Source organism: Excalfactoria chinensis, chromosome 6 (genome assembly GCF_039878825.1).
Source record: "Excalfactoria chinensis isolate bCotChi1 chromosome 6, bCotChi1.hap2, whole genome shotgun sequence".
NCBI classification, from domain to species: domain Eukaryota; kingdom Metazoa; phylum Chordata; class Aves; order Galliformes; family Phasianidae; genus Excalfactoria; species Excalfactoria chinensis.
In genome coordinates, this window is record NC_092830.1 from 19326621 (window position 1) to 19346720 (window position 20100).

The window sequence follows — 20100 nt, forward strand, 5'->3', positions numbered from 1 at the left end:
ATCAACTTGGTTAAGCATAGCTTGTCTGTGGTAAATCTTCTGACAGTTGTGATTTACCTTCTTATCATTCTTATGACAAGGTGATTTCCAAGGGGATATTTGGTCCATTGTCTCCCCAGGTAGTAGAGCAAGATTGACCAGTCTTAATTCCTTGATGACTCTTTCTTGTTAATGCTAAAGATGGGTGTAACCCTTGGTCTTTCTAGTTGTTGGTTGCCATGACCTTTCATTAAAAGGGCTGCTGCTCTAGCTCTGTTACAGTTCTGCTGAATGAACTGTAGTGGAAGGAAGCTGATTTTTCTCATCCTTGCTGCTCAGTTAAAACCTGCCATAACATACTAGAGGCAAGACTGTTGTTTGTTTCTGTCTTGAAATTTTGACTGGGATGATAAACTTCTGTTTGTTGTCCTGCATGAGAAGTGTAGCCTCTAAAGGTTGTCTTGAAAACAGTTGAGTAATGTGAAGCTAGGCTTTGTTCCTCCTTGTGGCTGCTGGCTGCTGTTTATTAGAAGAGCAGCAAAATAGTCATGTGAACTGTATTCAGTACTTTATATAAAAAATCTCCATAATGTTGAGTTGCATGTTATTTAAAAAAAAAAAAAAAAAAAGTCCAAGAGTAGTATGTTTATTTACCTTTTACAACATGTTCGGCTTGAGACAACTTCGACTATTAGTATTCTTGTGTACTTATTGTTACTTTTCTTTTAACGTGGACATTGAAATCAATTGAATACTGTGCTATTTTTCTCCTGTAGTTTCCTCATTAAGGATGTGCTTTACTCTGCTACTTCATTAATGCGGCTGCTAAAGGGGAGCATTTTTAATCTTATGTTTTCTCTGTACTACAACCTTAAATATAAAAAATGTGTAATTTAAGGTTCTCAGCTTCCCAGGGAAACGCTCTTAATGTGTTTTGTGTTTTTATATTTTTGTAAAAATTTGTTTCCTATCCTTTATGCTAAAGCAATCAAGCTATTTGTATGTTGGAGAGACGTGAGAAACCCACTCCAGATATGTTTGGAGAGCTACTGCAGAATGCCAGCACTATGGGAGACCTAAGAAATTGTCCGGTTAGTATGCTTAATTTCCTTCTGAGCAGGGCAGACGGGACAGAATGGTTAATAGATTATGCTGGAATGTATTTTTTAGTTCATGAGCATTTTTCAAGGTTTAGTTCAAAGGAATGTTAAGGAAAAGGTTAGATGAGATTTTTCTTTGCATTTGAATTCATTACATCTCAATTATTTAATGAAGAAAAGGAAGGAACTGCTGATGCTGAGAGCCTCCTTGACTAGAGAGATAAGTGTTGAGAACAGGTGTGGGTTGGATGGAAAATAAGGAATGAGTATTTTTAGAAAGCTAGAATCCACAGAAAAGATAATGGAAGGTAATAAATCGGAAATGTTTACATTGCCCACAGGGAAGGGGTGCACAATTCATTCTTATTCAAGACTATATTGCAGTTAGAGTGCCTATTGTGTGTTTAGTGTTCAGCCCTGCTCAAGACTGTTGAAGCCTTCAAATGCCAACATATGAAGCAGCAATTGTTCTTATTTTATCCTATGAAGAAATTTTTCAGAACTTACCAAAAGAAACAGAAGTGAAAGGGAATGTAGAGACTTTATCTTTTGATGGGAGATCTGCTTATTGGCAGTGGTTTTGATTAGCTAGGCTTTTTAGAAGGAGTGTTTGAGAAATTCATCCAGTTTCTCTGGTCATTTTTTTTCCTATGAAAGCACTTTGTTACCATCTGTAATAAAAGCATGAGAAAAGATGTACTTATTTCTTAAAGAATCTTCCCAGTAGTACCATATTGTGGCACAGGTAGTAGAACTTTTGCACCTGTTACTGTAATTGCATGTAGAAGGTCAGTTGTTTTGCCTGGATAATCCTCCATTCAACTCCCCTCACAACCTTTCAGTTGGAATAAGTTTTACTATTGATACTGTACTTGCATCATATAGCTGGAATCTTGGTCAGAGGGGAAGAAAAAAGAACAGCCTCTACTTATTGTCAGAGGTTATTCCAGTGGTGAGGGCTTGTAGGCTGGCCGGTATATCTGCAAGAGCTATGACAAAGGCAAGAACCATCACAGAAAATCTAGGGGAGTATTGTTTCACATTTCTGACTGAGGTCTACTATTTGGAGTATGAGAGATGCTGACCAGAAAATGTGTGGTGGTTTGCATTTAACTGGTATATAACCTTTTAAAAACAATTACTGTCTATGCTAAGTTGATAATCATAGGCTGCAGTTCTTAAACATGTTGCTGCTTAAAAATGTTTACTGCTATGCAGTAAAAATTGAACAATTTGAATGAATTATCAGTGCATATATCCATTAGTTAAAGAAAAATACAAATGGTTTTATGTAAACATAACTTTTTCCCCTTCAAATCATAAGGTTTCAATTTGGTTCTAAAACAAGTTCCATATCTTTTTCTACCTTTTAATTTGAGTGCATTCAGATCCAGGGCTTTAAATAAGAGCCATCATCAAACTACTTTACATATTGATTAATACTTTGGGCAGGGAATAAATGCATAATTGTTGCTTTGTGTAATGCTACTGTTCAATGCCTTGTTAGCCTGAAGTTTAGCAGTATGGGCTCTAGCAGGAATGGCGTGCGTGTCCATTCCATTCTATGACTCCCTCCCCACCAGCCCTCTGTAGCTTTTAACTTTGAAACACTCACTTTTAGTCTCCATTCAAATAATGAATTAATTTTTTTCAGGAGGGGATATTGGTGAATATGTGGTTTTACTTACCTGAGTAAAGGAAATGAAGATATTCATATTTTAAGCAACAAGAAGAGTCTTAAGATATTTAATAACGAAAACATGATTATTTAGTAGGAAGACTAACACTGTTTTTTATCAAGATGAGCTGCTTTGTAACTGTGAAATAAACAGCTGAGTGAAGTTGTTTGCCAGTTCTTGCTGACCCTGTCTTAGTTGATTTGGGAAGTGTTTCTTATTGATGTTTAGCTAAGGCTGGACTACTAGAAGTTTCACTTGCATGACTTATTAGTATTTCATATTATCCTGTCTTGCATGAAGTGCTCATGGTAGCTAGGAGAAGCAAAGATGATGACTATTAGAGAGAAAGAGTTGTTTTTTCTTTCACTTTTTGGTGAGATAATCCACAGAATTGCTTGTACTTTGAACGTCTGTTGCAAAATGTGTATGTAGTAATCTTTGATATCAAAGTACAATCTCTATATCCAAGCATCATAATCTTCTAACTTTCTATCTGGGATCAAATCAATAAATAAAGCCCACAGCCACACATGCACTTGGTTAACTTTCTAAGCTGTTGTTGGGAAGGAGCTCCTTATGATTTTCTTTTTCTGGAGTTGTAGTGTCAGAAATGATAATATTCAATTCTGAAACTGTTCCCCATAGAGATGAGAAAATGTTCTCATTATGAAGATGCTTTTTTTTCTGGGATCTTTTTTGTGAGGAGCACACGTGATGCGCCCCAGGGGGGAAGTGAGTGCTCTAATGAGACTTCATCAAAGTTGTCCTGAAAATAAAAAAAGATAATGCTCTGCTTTCTAGAATTACAGTGGTAATCTCTTAATTCAGATGGTGGGTTTTTTCCATGATGCTCTAAAGATGCCTACAATTCCAACAGATAATGGATCAGAAGAACCAGTGAGAAATGTGTTAACTTCAAAGGCAAGCTTATCTCTGACAAGTGCTCTGACTAGAGAGTGGGGGAAATGGCTGGTAGATAAGTAGTGATAGCTGTATTGAAAAGAAAAAAAGGAAAACAAAACAAGAAATAATCAGTGAAGATCAGCCGTGCCAACTGTGCTTTTGAAATTTGCACTTGTTAATGCCAAGCACTAACATTACAATAAACAGATTTATTGTCAGTATTTTGTTTTATTTAAATTTTCAGAGTAACTGTGGAGAAAAGATACGTATCCGGCGTGTGCTGATGAACTCTCCACAGATCATCACCATCGGCCTGGTTTGGGACTCAGACCACTCTGATCTGGCTGAAGATGTTATTCACAGCCTGGGCACTTGCCTTAAGCTGGGAGATGTGAGTATTTCATACGAGATCTGCTCTGAAAGTAATGCCTGCTGTTTTGAATTTTGGCTCATGATGTCAGAGGCAGACATGAGTGGTATGACAGTAGAGGCTGAACTTTCCTGACAAAATAGTGTCTGATATGGAGAAATGGACGTAGAGCAAAGGCTTATCACTGAATTCCTCCGTGCAGCAAAAATGGCACCCAGTGGGTGGCACCCATTCATCAATGCTTGCTGAGCATTTATGGTGACCAAACAGTGGATGTGAGCACAGTAAGGCAGTGGCAGAACAGTGACAGTGGGTCACTTCCTCTGGTGCACATTTTTAGGAGTGCAGAGTGCAGGCTTCCCTTCAGCACTGGAGAAAATGCGTAGCAAATGGTGGTGACTGTGTTGAAAAATAGTGCTTTGTAGCTGAGAATTTGCCCTATCAGAGTGTTACCATTTTCTTTGCACTCATTATAGATTTCATGGGAATAGGTGAGAAACATTACTTTCAGAGGGACCTATGCATTTCAATTACCTCAAGAGACAAATTTTCTCATAATAATTCATAGTAATGGTTTGAATAAAATAAAAAGTTGCTACCTTTACCTTTTTAGCTTCTATAAATAGAGGGCAGTTCCAAAGATCTGATCTGTTTCCAAATGCTTCTCAAAAACTACAAAAGTACCCGTATAGTTCCATACTTCAACTTTATTAAATTATTGTGTGTGGTTCTTGAAAATAAGAAAAACTCCAAAAAACAGTTTGTCTGAATAAAAACATGCGTACAAGTATAAAGGAATTCTAGGTTGTGATTTGTGCTGATTTTTATTGATGTTCATTTCTATTACTTATGAAGATAAAATGTGGTTTATGGTTATTTAACTCTTTATCCTTCTAATTTAAACATGTAGTTATAATGTTTAGAAGTTACTTAAAACTGAGAAGTCTCGGAGATGATGGCTGACATTGTTTGATTCAGTGATAGGTTAAATTAAATAGTGCACAGCATCCATAGGATTTGTCTTTTAGAGCATTTACTTGATCTAAATTAGATGATGTTTTAGTGCTAAATTGTTTATAAACTGAATTGTAGCTATGCCCTACTGTAGCACTGAGATACTACATTAGGATACTTAAAATCAGAGCAAGTTAATGGAAATATGGTTGTACTCATTGCGGTACTTGCACAGTAAAACACTAAATGCACTAAGAATGACTGCAGTATGTTTTTAAATAGAACATGGTCATTTGATATCGGAGAACAGATTTTTGTGTGGGACAAGTTCTTGTGACCTGCTAATATGTTCATTTCATCTTTTACACGATATTATCTTAAATTGAAATCTGCTCAAGTCAAAGATAAATGCCAGCTGTTTAGTGTCAGAGCTGCATCTTTTCTACAAAGTAAAGAGGAAATAACAGATTTAAATAGCATTTCATAGAACCAGCAAGCATAACACAGAGAATACGTGGGTAATTTCTTTCAGTACACAGTTTTGCTTTTATTGATTTTTAGAGTCTCCAAGACTGACTTGATTCTTGAGCACTTGCTCAGTTGATAGTCTGTTCCTGGTCTGTGTCTCTGTTTTTGCTTGAATCATGGTTAATTACTTCATTCTTTGTTGTCTTATTTTCTCTGTCTCTTGTAGTAAAAACAACTGATGCTTCTATATATAGTACCTTATGGCCTTCAAACAGAAGGCAGTATGTAAAATGCCATGTTACATTGTTGATTTATTGACTTTAACTTATCTCCCTTCTTGAAGCTCTTCTTCAGAGTAACTGATGACAGAGCAAAACACTCAGAGCTGTATTTGGTGGGAATGATTTGTTACTATGGAAAACATTACTCTACTTTCTTCTTCCAAACTAAAATTCGTAAATGGATGTACTTTGATGATGCTCACGTCAAAGAGGTAAGAAAATAATGTTGAGAAAAACAGTCTCTTTTAAATTTGCTGTCTACTTGTGTGCAAATCCTTACTGTTCTTCAAAGATTTTGAGAAATTTAATCTATTTTCCCACTCAAAAGCCGTAGCTTTGCACCTTTTCATGAGTAAAGTAAAGCGTTCTTGGAAAAGCGTACCAGAAATCTCAGAAGCACCCTATTCATTCTTGGTTTTGTTGTGTTGGCTGCTGTTCTTGCTTTCATGTTGTTTGAAACCCTATTGTTTGTGCACAAGGCTAACATGCTTCTCTTTTCCTTGCTGAGGAGTAACACTGTTGTTTAGTCTGGGCTTTTGGGGTTACTTATTGAACTCTCTAGATGCCACTCTTCCCCAGTAGTTGCCAACAGCACATTTTCCACTTGTTTGTTCCTTTCTTTTATTTTCACCAAGCATGAAGTCCTTGACATTCCATATGCTAGTGCTTGGATCTTGGCATAGCGTTACTCACCCCATTAGTTTGTTTTACTCTATTTCACACCACTTTCCCTTTATTCCTTCTTGTCGTGGAGACTCAGACATGAGAGAGGAAAATTTTCTCCTGTAGTCATGCCAAGCACAGTCTCAAAGGGAAAACTGATCCTTCCATTTGTTCTCAGTCACATTTGTCTGCAGCAAAACTGCCAATGATAGGTATTGCGCTGCTTTAGTTGAATTAACTGTGTATGGAGCAGGCTGGGTTTTTTGTAGAGAAGATGTTCAATGTATTTAGTGAGGTCTGTATTTGTATATGAGGAATATTTCTGAGATGAGATGATATGATGATAATTACCTCATCTTTCAAAATGCTTGTGGAGTTTTTAGCCGCAGAAGAGGTTCACGCTCCAAAGTGGTTAATGTTGACTTAAATTTGCTGTCACTCTCGAGATGTAATTCTTTTTTATTTTACTGTTAATTTTGTTTATGGTGGCAGAAGGATTAAAGAGCTTTGTTTACTGGTCTTTTGTTTTGACTGATGCAAAGTTTGAATGTTTGAAAGGATTAACAGCTTTTTATTAAAGCAAAACAAAACCACCCAGTAGCAACAAAGAAACCAAACCCTCTGAAAGGGAAGGATTATTTTTGTAGTTGTACTTGTAGCAAAAATTTTAATTGTTTAGTCATTAAGTGGTGAGTATCTTGGTTTTAGCTGAGCTGGTTTCACTGTGTTCCAAATCTGTTTTTGACCAGCTGGTGCTGCAAGTGATAGTTTTTTTCTCAAATAAGCCAAGTATCAGAGGAACAGAAATGCCAGTTTTGCAGTTAGATTTTAGAAGTAATATTCTTTTTTTTGAAGTATTTTTCAACTTGTGACTAGCAGTCTTGAGGTGTCTTCTTCAGTACTGGGTGTGGAAGGAGTTAAAGAATGTCAGTAAAAAAGTCAAGGGGGTGGAGAAAGAATCCTTACTGTAGAAAATTATGACAAAGTTGTCTTAATTTTTTATTTTTAATATTTTTTTTTTGTTAATTCAGATTGGTCCAAAGTGGAAAGATGTTGTGACAAAATGTATTAAGGGTCATTATCAACCTTTACTGCTGCTGTATGCTGATCCAAGGGGAACTCCAGTATCTACACAAGACTTGCCCCCTCAGGTGGATTTGCAGCAATATAGTAGGACCTGCTATGATAGTGAAGATTCAGGTAAACATTGGACTGCATGTTTATTCCTTTTTGCTGTAGTGTTGTGTGTGGAAAGTTTTTATTTTGTTTTGAGCGTGTTGCTGTTAGCATTTTGTCTTTGTTACTTTTCAAAGCTCATCTAGAATTCTGAGGAGGATTTACAGTATTTTACCTTCAAACCTCTCTTTCAGTTCAGTTCTTTGGATAGCAATCTTTTAAGCATAAAAGTTGGAATACAGATGGAAAAAAAGAACTGAAGGGCCTGTTGTGAAGTGGCTGTAGAGAGGAACAATAACTGATGAATTCATGGGCTGAGTTCACAAATCCATCAGTAGTTCTAACAGGAAAGGAAAGATAGCTGAGATGCCTGAACTCAAAAATCAAAGGAAGCTGCAGAATTAATCTTGGGAGGGAAGTTAGGGAAAGGAAACATTAAGGAAACATCACAAATGCATCCTTTTTGGGAATGGGGAAAGGAGAAGAAATACTGGGGATAGTAGGAAGAGAGGGAATGAATCAGTGCAGTTATCAACTTTTGACTTGCCTTTTATAAAGTAATATATGAGATACAAACTGATTTGTGGGAGACTGAAGGAAAAGGGATTGGCAAAGGCTTATGCACATAGATGATGTTTACTTGATTCCTTGATTCCTTTCTTCATTTAAAAAAAAAAAAAATTATAAAAAAAATCTACAACTGTGGGTATGTAAGACTTAACACTGCAGTTGTTGGTAATGCATTTCTACTTCCTAAATTCTGTGTACTGTAAGCAGTCCATTGAACTAGAAAGGTGTGTCTATATAAGTTGCTTCAGAGGTGATAACTTGATCTGCTCTACATATTGTTAGTGGTGTGATGGACTGCTGGGTTGCTTAATTTCTGTATGATTTTAGCTGTTAAAGTAAGACCTCAACCTACAATAGTGTGATTTATGAGCTGATTCTGAGAGAGATGTGCAATTGCAATCCAGACAAGGTGAAGACTAGAAACAGGGTTTAAGTTTATACAATAATGGCTTAGCAAAAAAAAATAGTTTGTTTTTTTGGATGGTTGCAGAGAATATCTTATAGTAGAGATGGGTTTATATGTTGTCAAGAATAACAAAACAAAGCCAAAACCAGAAATACAGCTTTTCCTGGGTTTTTAGCCTATTTTTACATCGTAATTCTAAGAGTGTTTTATAGCTTTCATGGACAGTAGCTAGCTTCCTAACCAGTGAATCAATAGAGAACATCTGCTGTCTCCCTAGTTATATATTGACGGTCTGTAGTAATGAAACAAATCTCCAACTCTTCTTAAAATATCTCAGTGATTCTGTGAATGGTGTTTTACATTTTGGAGTTGTTAATGATCCTGTAGATCTTAGTAAAAAACATTGGTATACTGAGCCGAGGAAAATCAGATTGCATTTTCGTATTTGTAGGAAGTGGAAAAGAATGAAGTAAGGACTCCAACATCCCATGGAATCTTCTATATAAAAGAAAATTATCTACTTTTTCCTTTACTCAGCTCCAGGGGTATTTCAGCATTATGGTTTCAGTGGAAAGGATGTTCTCACTTCAACAGTAATCTTAATGTTCATCTTAATGTTTTGGATTTTGAATCAGAAGAAGTGTGGCCAGCAGGGAGAGGGAGGTGATCCTGTCCCCTCTGCTCTGTGCTGTTGAGATTTCACCTGGAGTACTGCATCCAGTTGTGGACTCCTCCATACAGGAGAAGCGTAGACCTGTTGGAGTGTGTCCCAAGAAGGGTCACAAAAATGATCCACAGAAAGGAGCACCTCTCCTATGAGGAAAGACTGAGAGAGCTGTTCAGACTGGAGAAGAGAAGGCTGTGAGGTGTCCTGATTTCAGCCTTTCAGCATCTAAAGGGGAGCTACAGGACTGAAGGGGACAGGCTCTTTAGCAGGGTCTGTGATAATAGAACAAGGGGAAATGGCTCAAAGCTCATGGAGGGTAGATCTAGGTTAGGTATAAGAAAAAAGTCTTCTTTGGTGAGAGTGGTGAGGCACTGGAACAGGTTGCCCAGAGATGTGGTTGATGCCCTGTTCACAGAGACTTTCAAGGTGAGGCTGGATCAGGCCCTGGGCAACCTGATTTAGCTGTGGTGACCCTGTTCATTGCAGGGGAGTTGGACTATATGTCCCTCTTTCAGCTCTGAGAATTTAGTGATTCTATGATTTTTCTGTTGTGTGGAGACTTCAGTTTACAGATTGTACTCTAGTTCTCAGCTCCACAGTGCAATTCCTTTTTCCTACATTCACCTTTCTTTCTGTGGCTGTTACCTCCTGGGATGGCTGCATTTGTTATTTCTTTAGATGAATAAGATTTTTTAACTAGTAAGGAGTTAGGGAGAAGCTTGTGACTGTGAGAGCTTTTTTTATTATTTTTTATTATTTTTCCTTAAGTAGGACAACAGCTACAGGACTTTCTCTCACCAAAATATAAAGAACCCTCAGGCCAAGTTTAGTATTGATGTACTATTTGTATCTGTTGTAGTTTCTACTGAAATAAATGAGAGGCATTACTTTCAGAGAGACCTGTGGAGATACAGTCTTAGTATAAAGTTTATTAGACTTTTGATTCATAATAGATAAAGTGTGCTAATTATTATAACTTGTTATGTTCTTGTTGTCTTTATTAATGTTTTGTACTTGACTAATTTTCTTCTCAACTTTGACTTCCCCGGAGTCAGTGTATTTCATACTTAAATTACACTTGACAAACCTGAAACTTAATAAAGTATTTCAGTGTTGTACTACCTGTATTTAGCAGTCCAAAAGATATAGTTTAATTTTGCATAAGAAATAGATTGGAAAAACTCAGAGTAATCAGAGAGAATAGAAATAAAGATTTTTAAGGTCATACGACACCCTTTCCATCTTGTTACAGAAAAGGGCGTTTTCTGTAAGATTGAGTCTTCTGGGATCTGTGTGTATATGTTTGGTCCTCAGCTTTTTGAGATAACTTGGGTAGTTTCCTCTCTTCTTGTGTTCTTTTTTTTTTTTTTTTAGCCTCACTTGACTCTTTAACAAGCCCCAAGACAGTGAAATTTGACAGTACTTTCTTTTCTAGGGAGAGAACCTTCCATCTCAAGTGATACCAGAACAGATTCCTCTACAGACAGCTATCCTTATAAACAGGCACACCATGAGTCTGTGGTCAGTCACTTCTCTTCTGACTCACAGGGAACGGTCATCTACAACGTGGACAATGATGCAGCTTCTCAAAGCAGCAGGGACACAGGTAGCAGATAAATTCATATCACAGTAATCATTGTTGTTAAATGTGATGACTACAGTGGAGCCTAGTGAAGAATCTCTCTCTATGCAACCCGTAATGGACCAGTGAACAATTTTTACTATCTCATATGGTTTTGATCTGCAGTTAACCATTGTAATCCCAAAGATTTGCATAATTTTAAATGTATGGCTGGCTTTTGTAGACTTTTATCTAGCCAGGCAAAGATTTACACACACTATTTCTGTTATCCACTACGTACCTGCTCTCTTTGTTTTGTAAAATTGTGGAACTTGAAGTCTGTTGTGCGCTTCCACTGTACAGTTTGGTAAGTGATGTGCGTACTATTTACTCATCTATGGGCAGTTTGTTTCAGGAGTTGCAGCTGTCTGGGAAAGGTATTTCTCTCACCAGGAATCTCCCATACTTGAGTACCGAGGACTTCCTGTGTACGTGTGTGTTGGCAGTATTTACTGCACCAGGGAGGAGCATAAGATGATTTCCTGCCTGAGCTATGGAGACAAGTGAGAGCGTATAGTTGGAAGAGAGTCTGTCTTCATATTCCTTCAGGCAGCTGAAGAGCCTGCCTGAAGACTCTCTTGTGGAAAAGAAATGAACTGAAAGTCTGCAAGCTTAGGTCTATATTACTCATGGCCAGTGATCTCAGTCAGCCTGTTTCTGCATGTAGTACTAACTTCACTTCTGAAAAAGCAGAGCATGAGTTAAGGACAGACTTCTTGAGCATCAGAAATATGAGCTACTAAGTCCATTTGCAGTTACTTTATTACTCTTTCAAAGACTTCCTAAGAGGAATAACTGTTGGTTACAACAGGTTCAATAGCTAACACACCGCTGCATCGTTCTGGTTGTGAAGTAGTTGCTGTCACATCTTGTGACACTTAGACATCTTTGGCTCATTTGAAACAATCTATGGTGCAAGTGTTTCATATTACAACTTGAAAAAAATGTCTCAAGAAATTTTTCTTCAAGACTTTCTTTTTTAATCTTAGCAGAGTTCCAAGTAACTCTAATTTGTGGTTTTAGGATAGCTTGAAGGTACTTCTATTAACAAATACTTAGCAATGAAAGTTCTGGTAATGGTCCACAGTAGAGTGTGAGAAAGAAGGGAAAGTTGGAGCAGAATTGGAGAGTGTTGAGGAAACAAAATTTATGTTGATCCAAAGATTACTGAAAAGCCAAAAATAAAAAAGCTGGTGCAATATTATTTGTATGGTCTGCAAAGGTAGCAGAAAGTGTATTGTATTAGATTATTCTTTGTAAAGATTTTATAAAATAGGGGAGGGAAGTAGGAGGGTTGCCACCATGTAAGCAGATTAAATTCAATATATAACCTTTTTGTTCTGTCATTTTTTAGTGATGCTCTCCTCTTCTTTTTCTTTCTTCTCCCACTGATTCTGTCCTATGTTATTCCCTTCAGTTCTAGACCATTTCTCACCACCTAATTTCAGTCATCCTCATCTTCCCTGATTCTGCTTTAGTTACAGTCAATATATCCCCTTAGCTAGTCACCTGTCTGGATGTTTTCCCCTGTTATTTTTGCCTTCCTGAAACCTTTCCAAAAAGCCAGTCTGCCAACTTATGCAACTGTTCAGTCATCAAAGGGTGATCCGTGGGGCTATAAAGAAGCCATCCACATTGACCTGTCAACTGTTGCTGCTATTGAATCGTTCTGGGCAAGAGCAGGATTCTACATTTAATGGCCATTTACCCCACTACTTCAGCCCAGTATTTTCTGGACCCTATCCCACATCGCCCTTCTGGGAAGGATCACCATTGGGTCATAAGACCTCAGGTACCTGGGTTCTTCAGGATGAAAGCATGAAGGGTGGCTGCATGAGCCCTCTCTTGCTCCTGCCAACCTGTGCTGCTGAGAAAAATGTGCGTATTCTGGCTGCCCTGTTCATGCAACTGAGATTTCCGTGGGAGGGAGTAGCGGATGTTCTGTTTTAATCTGTTTGATTTCATTCTTTTTCTCTTAACATATTCTGCCCCCCATTTCCTGCCAAAAAGGAGAAAAAGAAAAGAAAAAAAAATGGAAAAAACCCCAATAAAACTTTTTTAAATTTTTTTTAATTTTTTTTTAATCCTGCTGTTTATGAAGCCGTTGGACCCATCCTACACATGGAGGATGAGACACCTAGGAACACATTCAGCAAGGCTTCAGCAAGGCACACCCTTTACGTGTGCAGCTGAGCACTCAGAAATCCTGGCTTTTTATTTTAGTGAAGTAAATGAAATGAGTGTGAAGTTTCAAATTGTATTTCTGGAACTGTTAGTTCCTCTATTGATGCATTACACTGGTTTTAGTCTTTGTTCCAGAGGGTACAAGGAGTGACAATGTAATGTGTGTGTTGCAGGCTCGTGATTCTTGAAATCTCCTGTCTGTTAAACATTCAACAGCATTATGACAAAACTTGCAGTTTATGAAAGGAGGAGAAAATATTTATGCACTGCTAGCAGCCTTCATTTTTACAAGGCTGAATTATGCTCTTTTATAGTCTAAACAAACAGACACTAAGCTAGCTAACTAGTCTTCGTTGCAGTGCACAAAGAGTGCTAACTAACCATTCTTACTAAGTAAGCTGAAAGAGCTGTAAGGGAAAAAATGTTCACTAGAGAAGTTGTGCACTCTGAAGTGAAACATAATCCTCTTTTATCTTGAGAGAAACCGCTACAAGGTGTAAGATGCTACTTGTTCTTTCAGTCCCTAGAAGATATACAGCAGTCCGTGCTGTGGTGGTAAATGTTTTCTCCCAAAGAACTGACTGATTCATGCTCAGTCACCTAAATGCTGTTGGTCTTCAGTCTTCACTGCCAATGTTTCTCTTTTATTCCCTTAGTTCTTTCCTTTACTTTGTTTGTTTCTAAAGAATTTAGTTACAAAATCACTATACAGTTTGCAATTGAATAGAAACACGAGTTTTGTGTAGCTTGCTTTTTGTTGTTTGGATTCCTTCCCACTCATACATTGTAGCACCTTTGTAACAATTGTAGTTGAAGTGTATTACTTTTTCAACTGTTTAAAAGTATGATTTTACTTGTAAAATCTACTTTAAGTGTTGTTGATTTTGATGTTAATTTCTAGAAAAGGACCAGGCTCAGAACAGCTGATTAAATAATCTGGGGGCTGTTCATCCACTGTTAAGTAGTAGAGATTTTCCATTGTTGTCATCCTGTACAAGGTGAAATTTGTTGATGTTAAGGCTAGAAAAGTCTTTGTAGCTTATTCATAAATTCCCTTCTTATCCTGCATCTCTGCTTGGGACTACTCACGTGAGTAAAGCCATGCGTGTGTTTGTGCTTGAAGGCTTAGGACTGTGAGTGTGTGAGAACCGGGATAAATGGTAATACAGAAAACACGTAATTAACTGTCATATACTCTTAATCACATTTTGTCTGGGAATATATCATGTGCAAGAGAAAATGCTAGGACATGTGAGTTGTAGTTAAGGGATGTTGTTGTGTGTCAGCTGATCCATGCTGCTGATGTGTGTATGTTCTTAGCTTGTGGCAGATATGATTTAGATGGCTTAGCCCTTGAGAGCGTACTGAGGCTCCTTCCTTGTAGCCTAAACTAACTCAAATTACCTTTGCTACAGGCAAAGAAAGTGCAGATATAGAATCAGTGTAGAGATGCTGATGATGTGCAGTAATTTTTTCTTAGATGTTGACTTGCTCATGCATTTAAGCCTTCATTCAACAGAATAACGGCAAGCAATCTGTCCTTAGTTTTTTGTTCATTGCTATGCAAACTGAGCAAGTGTTCAGACAGCAAGGAAGTGGTATCCTTAGAGTATAGTACGATAAAATACAGTCAGCTGTTCTCCTTTTGGATGATCTCTCATTATTAGAGTCATTGGAGGGAATGTAGCACTTATAACCTTAAAACAAAACAAACAAACCAGACTCCCCTTCTCCAAGACAAAACCAGAGACTTGTGGATGGAAGAGCTTAACCAAACCTGACAGTTAGCATTGGAGAGTCTGTAGCTCCTAAGGAGCAGAAGAGCCCTACTGTTCTCAGGACACAGAGCACTCAATCTGAAGGCTCGCCGTCTCAGCTGTGTTCTTCTGTCCTTTCAGGGCACCTGACTGACAGTGAGTGTAATCAGAGGCATATTTCCAAAAAGGGCTCTCTGGCAGACCGCAAGAGGAGTTCTAGCCGGTCTCGGCGAAAAGGGGATGAGACTCAGTCATCAGGATACCACAGTGAAGGCAAGAATTGCTATTTTATTGAAAATATCAGTGTCTCTTTCTGATGTTATTTTTTTTTTTTTTAGATCCTCACTGCATATGTACATTTCTCTCCTTGCCTGAATTTTGTCCTTGTCTTTTGCTTTTGTTATTTTTTTTCTTCTATTTTACTTTTTCAAAACCAGCATGAAAATGCTTTGAGTAGGGCTGCTAGCTTAATCTGAAGTTATTTTTGTGGATTTTGCTCTCTCTTTTATGAACTACAGGAGAAACCTTGAAGGAGAAACAAGCCCCCAGAGCTGCCCCCAAACCATCCAGCAGCACCAGCAGACTAAGGGAATTTAAGGAGACAGTGAGCAATATGATCCACAACAGACCACAGCAAATTTCTCAAACCAACCAAAATTCCCCTCATAGAGGCAGTCACATGGATCAGGCAGAAACGCGGCCCTCAAAAAGCCTCTCTGTGCACTCTAGAGACTGGGAAGTTGAGAGTACCAGTAGTGAGTCTAAATCCAGTTCATCTAGCAGGTACCGGCCAAGCTGGAGACCCAAGAGAGAGTCTCTAAATATAGACAGCATCTTCAGTAAAGACAAGAGGAAGCATTGTGGATACACTCAACTTAGTCCTTTCTCTGAAGAGGCAGGTAAGAAGTTGAGAAGAAAGATTTATGTTGAAGTGTGTGGAATTTATAATATTCTGTTATTCAGTTTCGTTTAGGTAAAATTGTAAAGTGAAATTTTTAATGTGGCATATAGGCTGGTAGCGACTCATGTCTTTGAATTTTCTTTGTCAATATTGTATGTGTGATACTTGTTTGTTTTCCATATGTTAAATTTTACATCTTAGAAAGTAATGAGGGAAACTTTACTGTCTGTACTGCTTAAATGGACTTGATACTAGACAGCTAAGTATTTAGGAGTTCATCGCTTGGGGTGGCCTTTTTTATTGGTCAGGGTTCTTCTTTTGGTTATTTTTGCATGATGGCTTAAACTATGGTGTAACAAGTACTTCACGCAGTAGTGCTGAGCTTCTGTCGTGAGGATAAGAGCAGCTGCTGATGATTTATCAGCACTTGTTTATGATGATTTATACAGCAGCTGTGCAAACTGAATATAGAGACTTTGTCCTTGGTTTTTCTGTTTTTTGAAGGTGAAGGAATCTGTTGTGATCTACTTCCTGTCTTTTATTCCTGTTGCCCCATCCCCCTGCTTCCCTTCCCCTAATTTGGAAATGAATGTAGCACAGTCACTTTATTTCTACCTCAGGAGGTGGATATTCCTGAAACAGTAATGCTGTGAAGAGCAGGTGCTTACCAGTTTCTTTCTTTTTGTTGGTGTGCTACTGGAACTGCTGCTTTGGAATGTGTGTAGATAAGAAGGAAGAGATTTGTTTGACTGGCTGTGGAGTGGTGGTTAACTAGGACACTTGCAGAAATTTTTGAGTCTTGAGAGGCAGGGACAGTGTCACCTACTGAAAGGAACTAAAGGTTTAAAGGAGTTGAGCAGCATAAATGTATAGAGGGAAGATAACGACAGAAGAGAACACAGCTTCAGGAATAGAAAAAGCCAGGGGGAAAAAAGGAAAAATGTAAAAAGAAAAAGGAAGAAAAGGGGCAAGTGAGAACATACTGGAAAATCAACGTGTAGCATCTGAAGTTAATATGACAGTGCAATATAAACTGGAATTTCTAAAGGCACAGTTGGGTATAATGTTAAATGATTTTTGCGAATACAAACTGTTAGGGGGAGAAAGGGATTTTCTTTCCAGATTGGATTGTTACTTTGGGAGAATATGTTAATATATTAAATGGAAGAGATTCAAAACCAAATTTGCTGAAGAGTGCTGCTTAACATTAACAGAAATGCTGTAAAAGTATTGGTTTTTTTCAGTTTTCTATTTCTAATTCGAAATTATCTTAAAGACAGTGCTTCTGGTATAAGCATAATTGAGATAATTGAGGAGCAAAAATATGTAGATTTGCTGCTCTGAAGATGCACATTTTCTACTAGGTTATTCTCTTTTATCTCAACAGGTAAAGAGCTTATGGAGAATGAGGTCAAGGAACGTACTGTTCAAGAAACAAGGTCAAGCCAGTCAAATGTCAGATACAAGCGTCCTGTGCCAAGCCGTGGTACCCAGCATGTGATGGATCAACATCCGCATCTAATACAGAGGATGGAGTCTGGATACGAAAGCAGTGAACGCAACAGCAGCAGCCCAGTTAGTCTGGACATGCCCTTGTCTGAAAGTTCAAGCACCCACAGGTAAATTTTAACAAACATCATTTTTGGAGTGAAGTCTTTGTTTCTTTTTTGCTCTGTTATGTAATACTGTAGAACATTAAAAACAGAACAAGCCAAAGCCCCATGAAACCAAGCCAACAACACAAAACAACGATCGTAGCTTATAAGACAAGTTCCTTGTGGCAGGGAGAAATAGAAAGGAAATACAAATTTGAGTGAGATTGATCACTTTTCTTGTCAGTATATTGATAACTTAATGCTGATGATGAGTAATGAAAAGGAAAATGAATGAGAAATGTAATGTTGAAATTATGCATCTGAAATAGTCATGCCCTTAGTCTACAATTTAAAATCTCAAATATCAAGCTTAACATGTCCTTTGAATTTAGGACTGGTCTTTTTTCTTTCAGATAAATCATTGTTTCATAAAATCTGTGTACAAAATCAGAAATAGTCTTGATAGTTGATAGTCTTGCAACCTAATCTTGGAAGATTAGGAACTTAGAGGCTGGTAACACACTGTAACAGGTTGCCCAAGGAGGTTATGGATGCCCATCCCTGGAGGCATTCAAGGCCAGGCTGGATGTGGCTCTGGGCAGCCTGGTCTGGTGGTTGGCAACCCTGCACATAGCAGGGGGTTGAAACTGGGTGATCTTTGAGGTCCTTTTCAACCTAGGGCAACCCATGATTGTCGGTTGGAGAGATTGACTGAAGTCTTGAAAAACATTTGCAGTGTTTGTATGCAAATGTAATAGCTACTCCTCCTGCTTATTTGCTTTCTCTTCATCTGTTTCTCCAAATATTTTTCTGTGGTATGCTTTTCTTTTTTCCCTTGGGACTATAAATTAAACTGCAAGTAAATATTTTTGTGACAATAGAAAATGTAGATGTAACTTTTCCTGAAGAGTTTAATTATATTGTGAAATGTAATTACTCTTTTTGGAGGGACATTCATATGAGACGAACAGGTGGATTGGTTCCTGCCTGGCGTAGCATCCCAAAGTCTCACAGTAGCAGCATACTGGAAGTGGAGCCTACTTCATCAAATGGGAGCTGGGCAAACAGCCCACGCGCCTTTGGAAATGGTAAGATAAACTTCTCAGTAGTAGCGGTTCTGTGAGTTAAAGTTTATTGGAGTTGTCTTTTGCTTTCTGGATGTTTATCTTTACAGTGCAGTTATGAAAAAAGGAATTGAAACACAGAAGAATATAACAACACAGTTAACAAGTAGTAACTTTGGTTTACCATATGAAATGGCAAAAAACTTATTTGCAATGTTCTTTTTGATCATGTTGTTCTTCTGTCATTTTCAACGAAGACTGATTTGACTGATGAAGTAGAGCTATTTTTCCTTTTCTTTCCCATAATTCAGTATTCTGCTATTAGTTGAAAATGTCTTCCCAAGCATAACTGAAGATAACTTATGGGACTGATAATTCCTGAAAAGAAGCTTATAATAGTATATACCATGTTCAAAACTGTCACAAATGTGATTAGGCATTTACAGGGTACTTGGACTAAAGCTGAGCTTTTTTGCAGATAAGCATTCCAATTATCCTTCTGAGGAAATCCTTCCCCTTACCTAGACATTTTCTGGAATAAAGTAATTAGGGAAGGTAGTTTCTATATACAGGTCAAAGTTGAAGTGAGACTGAAGACTAATTTCTGCTGTTTTGACTCGTACGTGCATATACATAAGCCTTTTTTCCTTCCATTTTCATCTGGCTACATTGGCATAATGTTGGTTACAGTTCCAAGCACAATAAGAAGTCTCAGGATTTCAGCAGCAACTTACAATTCTCTTTTCAGATTTTTCTGTTTCATGTGCTGTTTCTTATGTCACTGAATTGAGGGAAGGGCTGTGCTACAGGGGATTGTGGACTAATACTGCAATGCTTTTATCAGAGCCAATGACACAGAAGACAATTTGGAAACCAAATGGCTTGGGCAACCATTAAAAGTAAAATTGAACAAAACAGAATTTGTGGTCTGAAATTCTGTGGTCTTTGGTCAGTATGCTGTCTTCTAATGGCAATTTTATTGTCCAGTAACATTACTTTGTCTTTTAATGGATACTGTTAGTGATCTTACTATAAAAAAAATTTTTGTTTGGAAGGTGGGGAGATGTTTGCCCCTTTGAAGAGCGAACTGGATGAACTGCAAGAGGAAGTGGCAAGAAGAGCACATGAACAAGAACTACGCAGGAAAAGAGAAAAGGAAATGGAGGCAGCGATGGGCTTTAATCCCCGTCCCAGCAGGTTCATGGATCTAGATGAGCTACAGAATCAGGGTAACTTTTTGAATGCAGTATATTTTGCGAGATTTTGGTGCTGAAGCTTTTTGATGTTTAGAGCTTACTTTCCTACTCTCTTCCCATCCTCCACTCCCACATTGCAATTTTCTGTCTTCACATAGTGGAACACTCAGTTTCAGACTTACTGCATACAGAAAACTGATTGGGATTTTGACCATATTATTTCTTCAATGTGACAACAAAGTAAAAGTTTCTAATGCAGAAATGCTTATAATTGCACCTTTCTATTTTATGTGTACTGGTATCTAGATTTAGCTTTAAGGCTTCTACCAGTATTTTGGAATAAGCACCTTTCAGATACCTCAGATCCACCTGCAGCATAGCTTGTCCACTTAAATTGTTATTTTCTTTGTTCTTCTTTCTTGTAGCATCACTGACCTAAGCAATTCTGTCTGTTCTTGCCTTTATACTTCATATTCTCTCTCCCTGGTCAGCTGTGCAGCTGCAGCACAGGGGTGACAACAAGGAGTGGGGCGAGCTTAAATGTACCCATTTAAAAATACATATAT

At 37.8% G+C, this 20100-nt stretch overlaps 2 protein-coding genes across 17 annotated transcripts in view; one reads left to right on the forward strand and one right to left on the reverse strand.

Annotated features, from left to right (window-relative positions):
- The window catches only part of SEC24C (SEC24 homolog C, COPII coat complex component), a 202411-nt gene that overhangs the window by 159473 nt on the left and 22838 nt on the right, over nucleotides 1-20100 (reverse strand). The window lies entirely within an intron of this gene.
- The window catches only part of USP54 (ubiquitin specific peptidase 54), a 96260-nt gene that overhangs the window by 61763 nt on the left and 14397 nt on the right, over nucleotides 1-20100 (forward strand). For 11 of the 14 annotated variants that reach the window (XR_011903979.1, XM_072339593.1, XM_072339588.1 and 8 more), the window contains 10 exons: nucleotides 965-1070; nucleotides 3906-4052; nucleotides 5797-5946; nucleotides 7429-7597; nucleotides 10652-10822; nucleotides 14920-15051; nucleotides 15297-15677; nucleotides 17067-17297; nucleotides 18219-18362; nucleotides 19394-19567. Coding sequence is in view for 13 of the 14 variants with exons in the window: in XM_072339593.1 (XP_072195694.1) it covers nucleotides 965-1070; nucleotides 3906-4052; nucleotides 5797-5946; nucleotides 7429-7597; nucleotides 10652-10822; nucleotides 14920-15051; nucleotides 15297-15677; nucleotides 17067-17297; nucleotides 18219-18362; nucleotides 19394-19567 (1805 nt within the window). In the remaining variant the exon portion in view is untranslated. Of the gene's footprint in view, nucleotides 1-964; nucleotides 1071-3905; nucleotides 4053-5796; nucleotides 5947-7428; nucleotides 7598-10651; nucleotides 10823-14919; nucleotides 15052-15296; nucleotides 15678-17066; nucleotides 17299-18218; nucleotides 18363-19393; nucleotides 19568-20100 lie in introns of all 14 variants that reach the window. The other 3 variants (XM_072339590.1, XM_072339596.1, XM_072339591.1) reach the window with 1 other exon arrangement.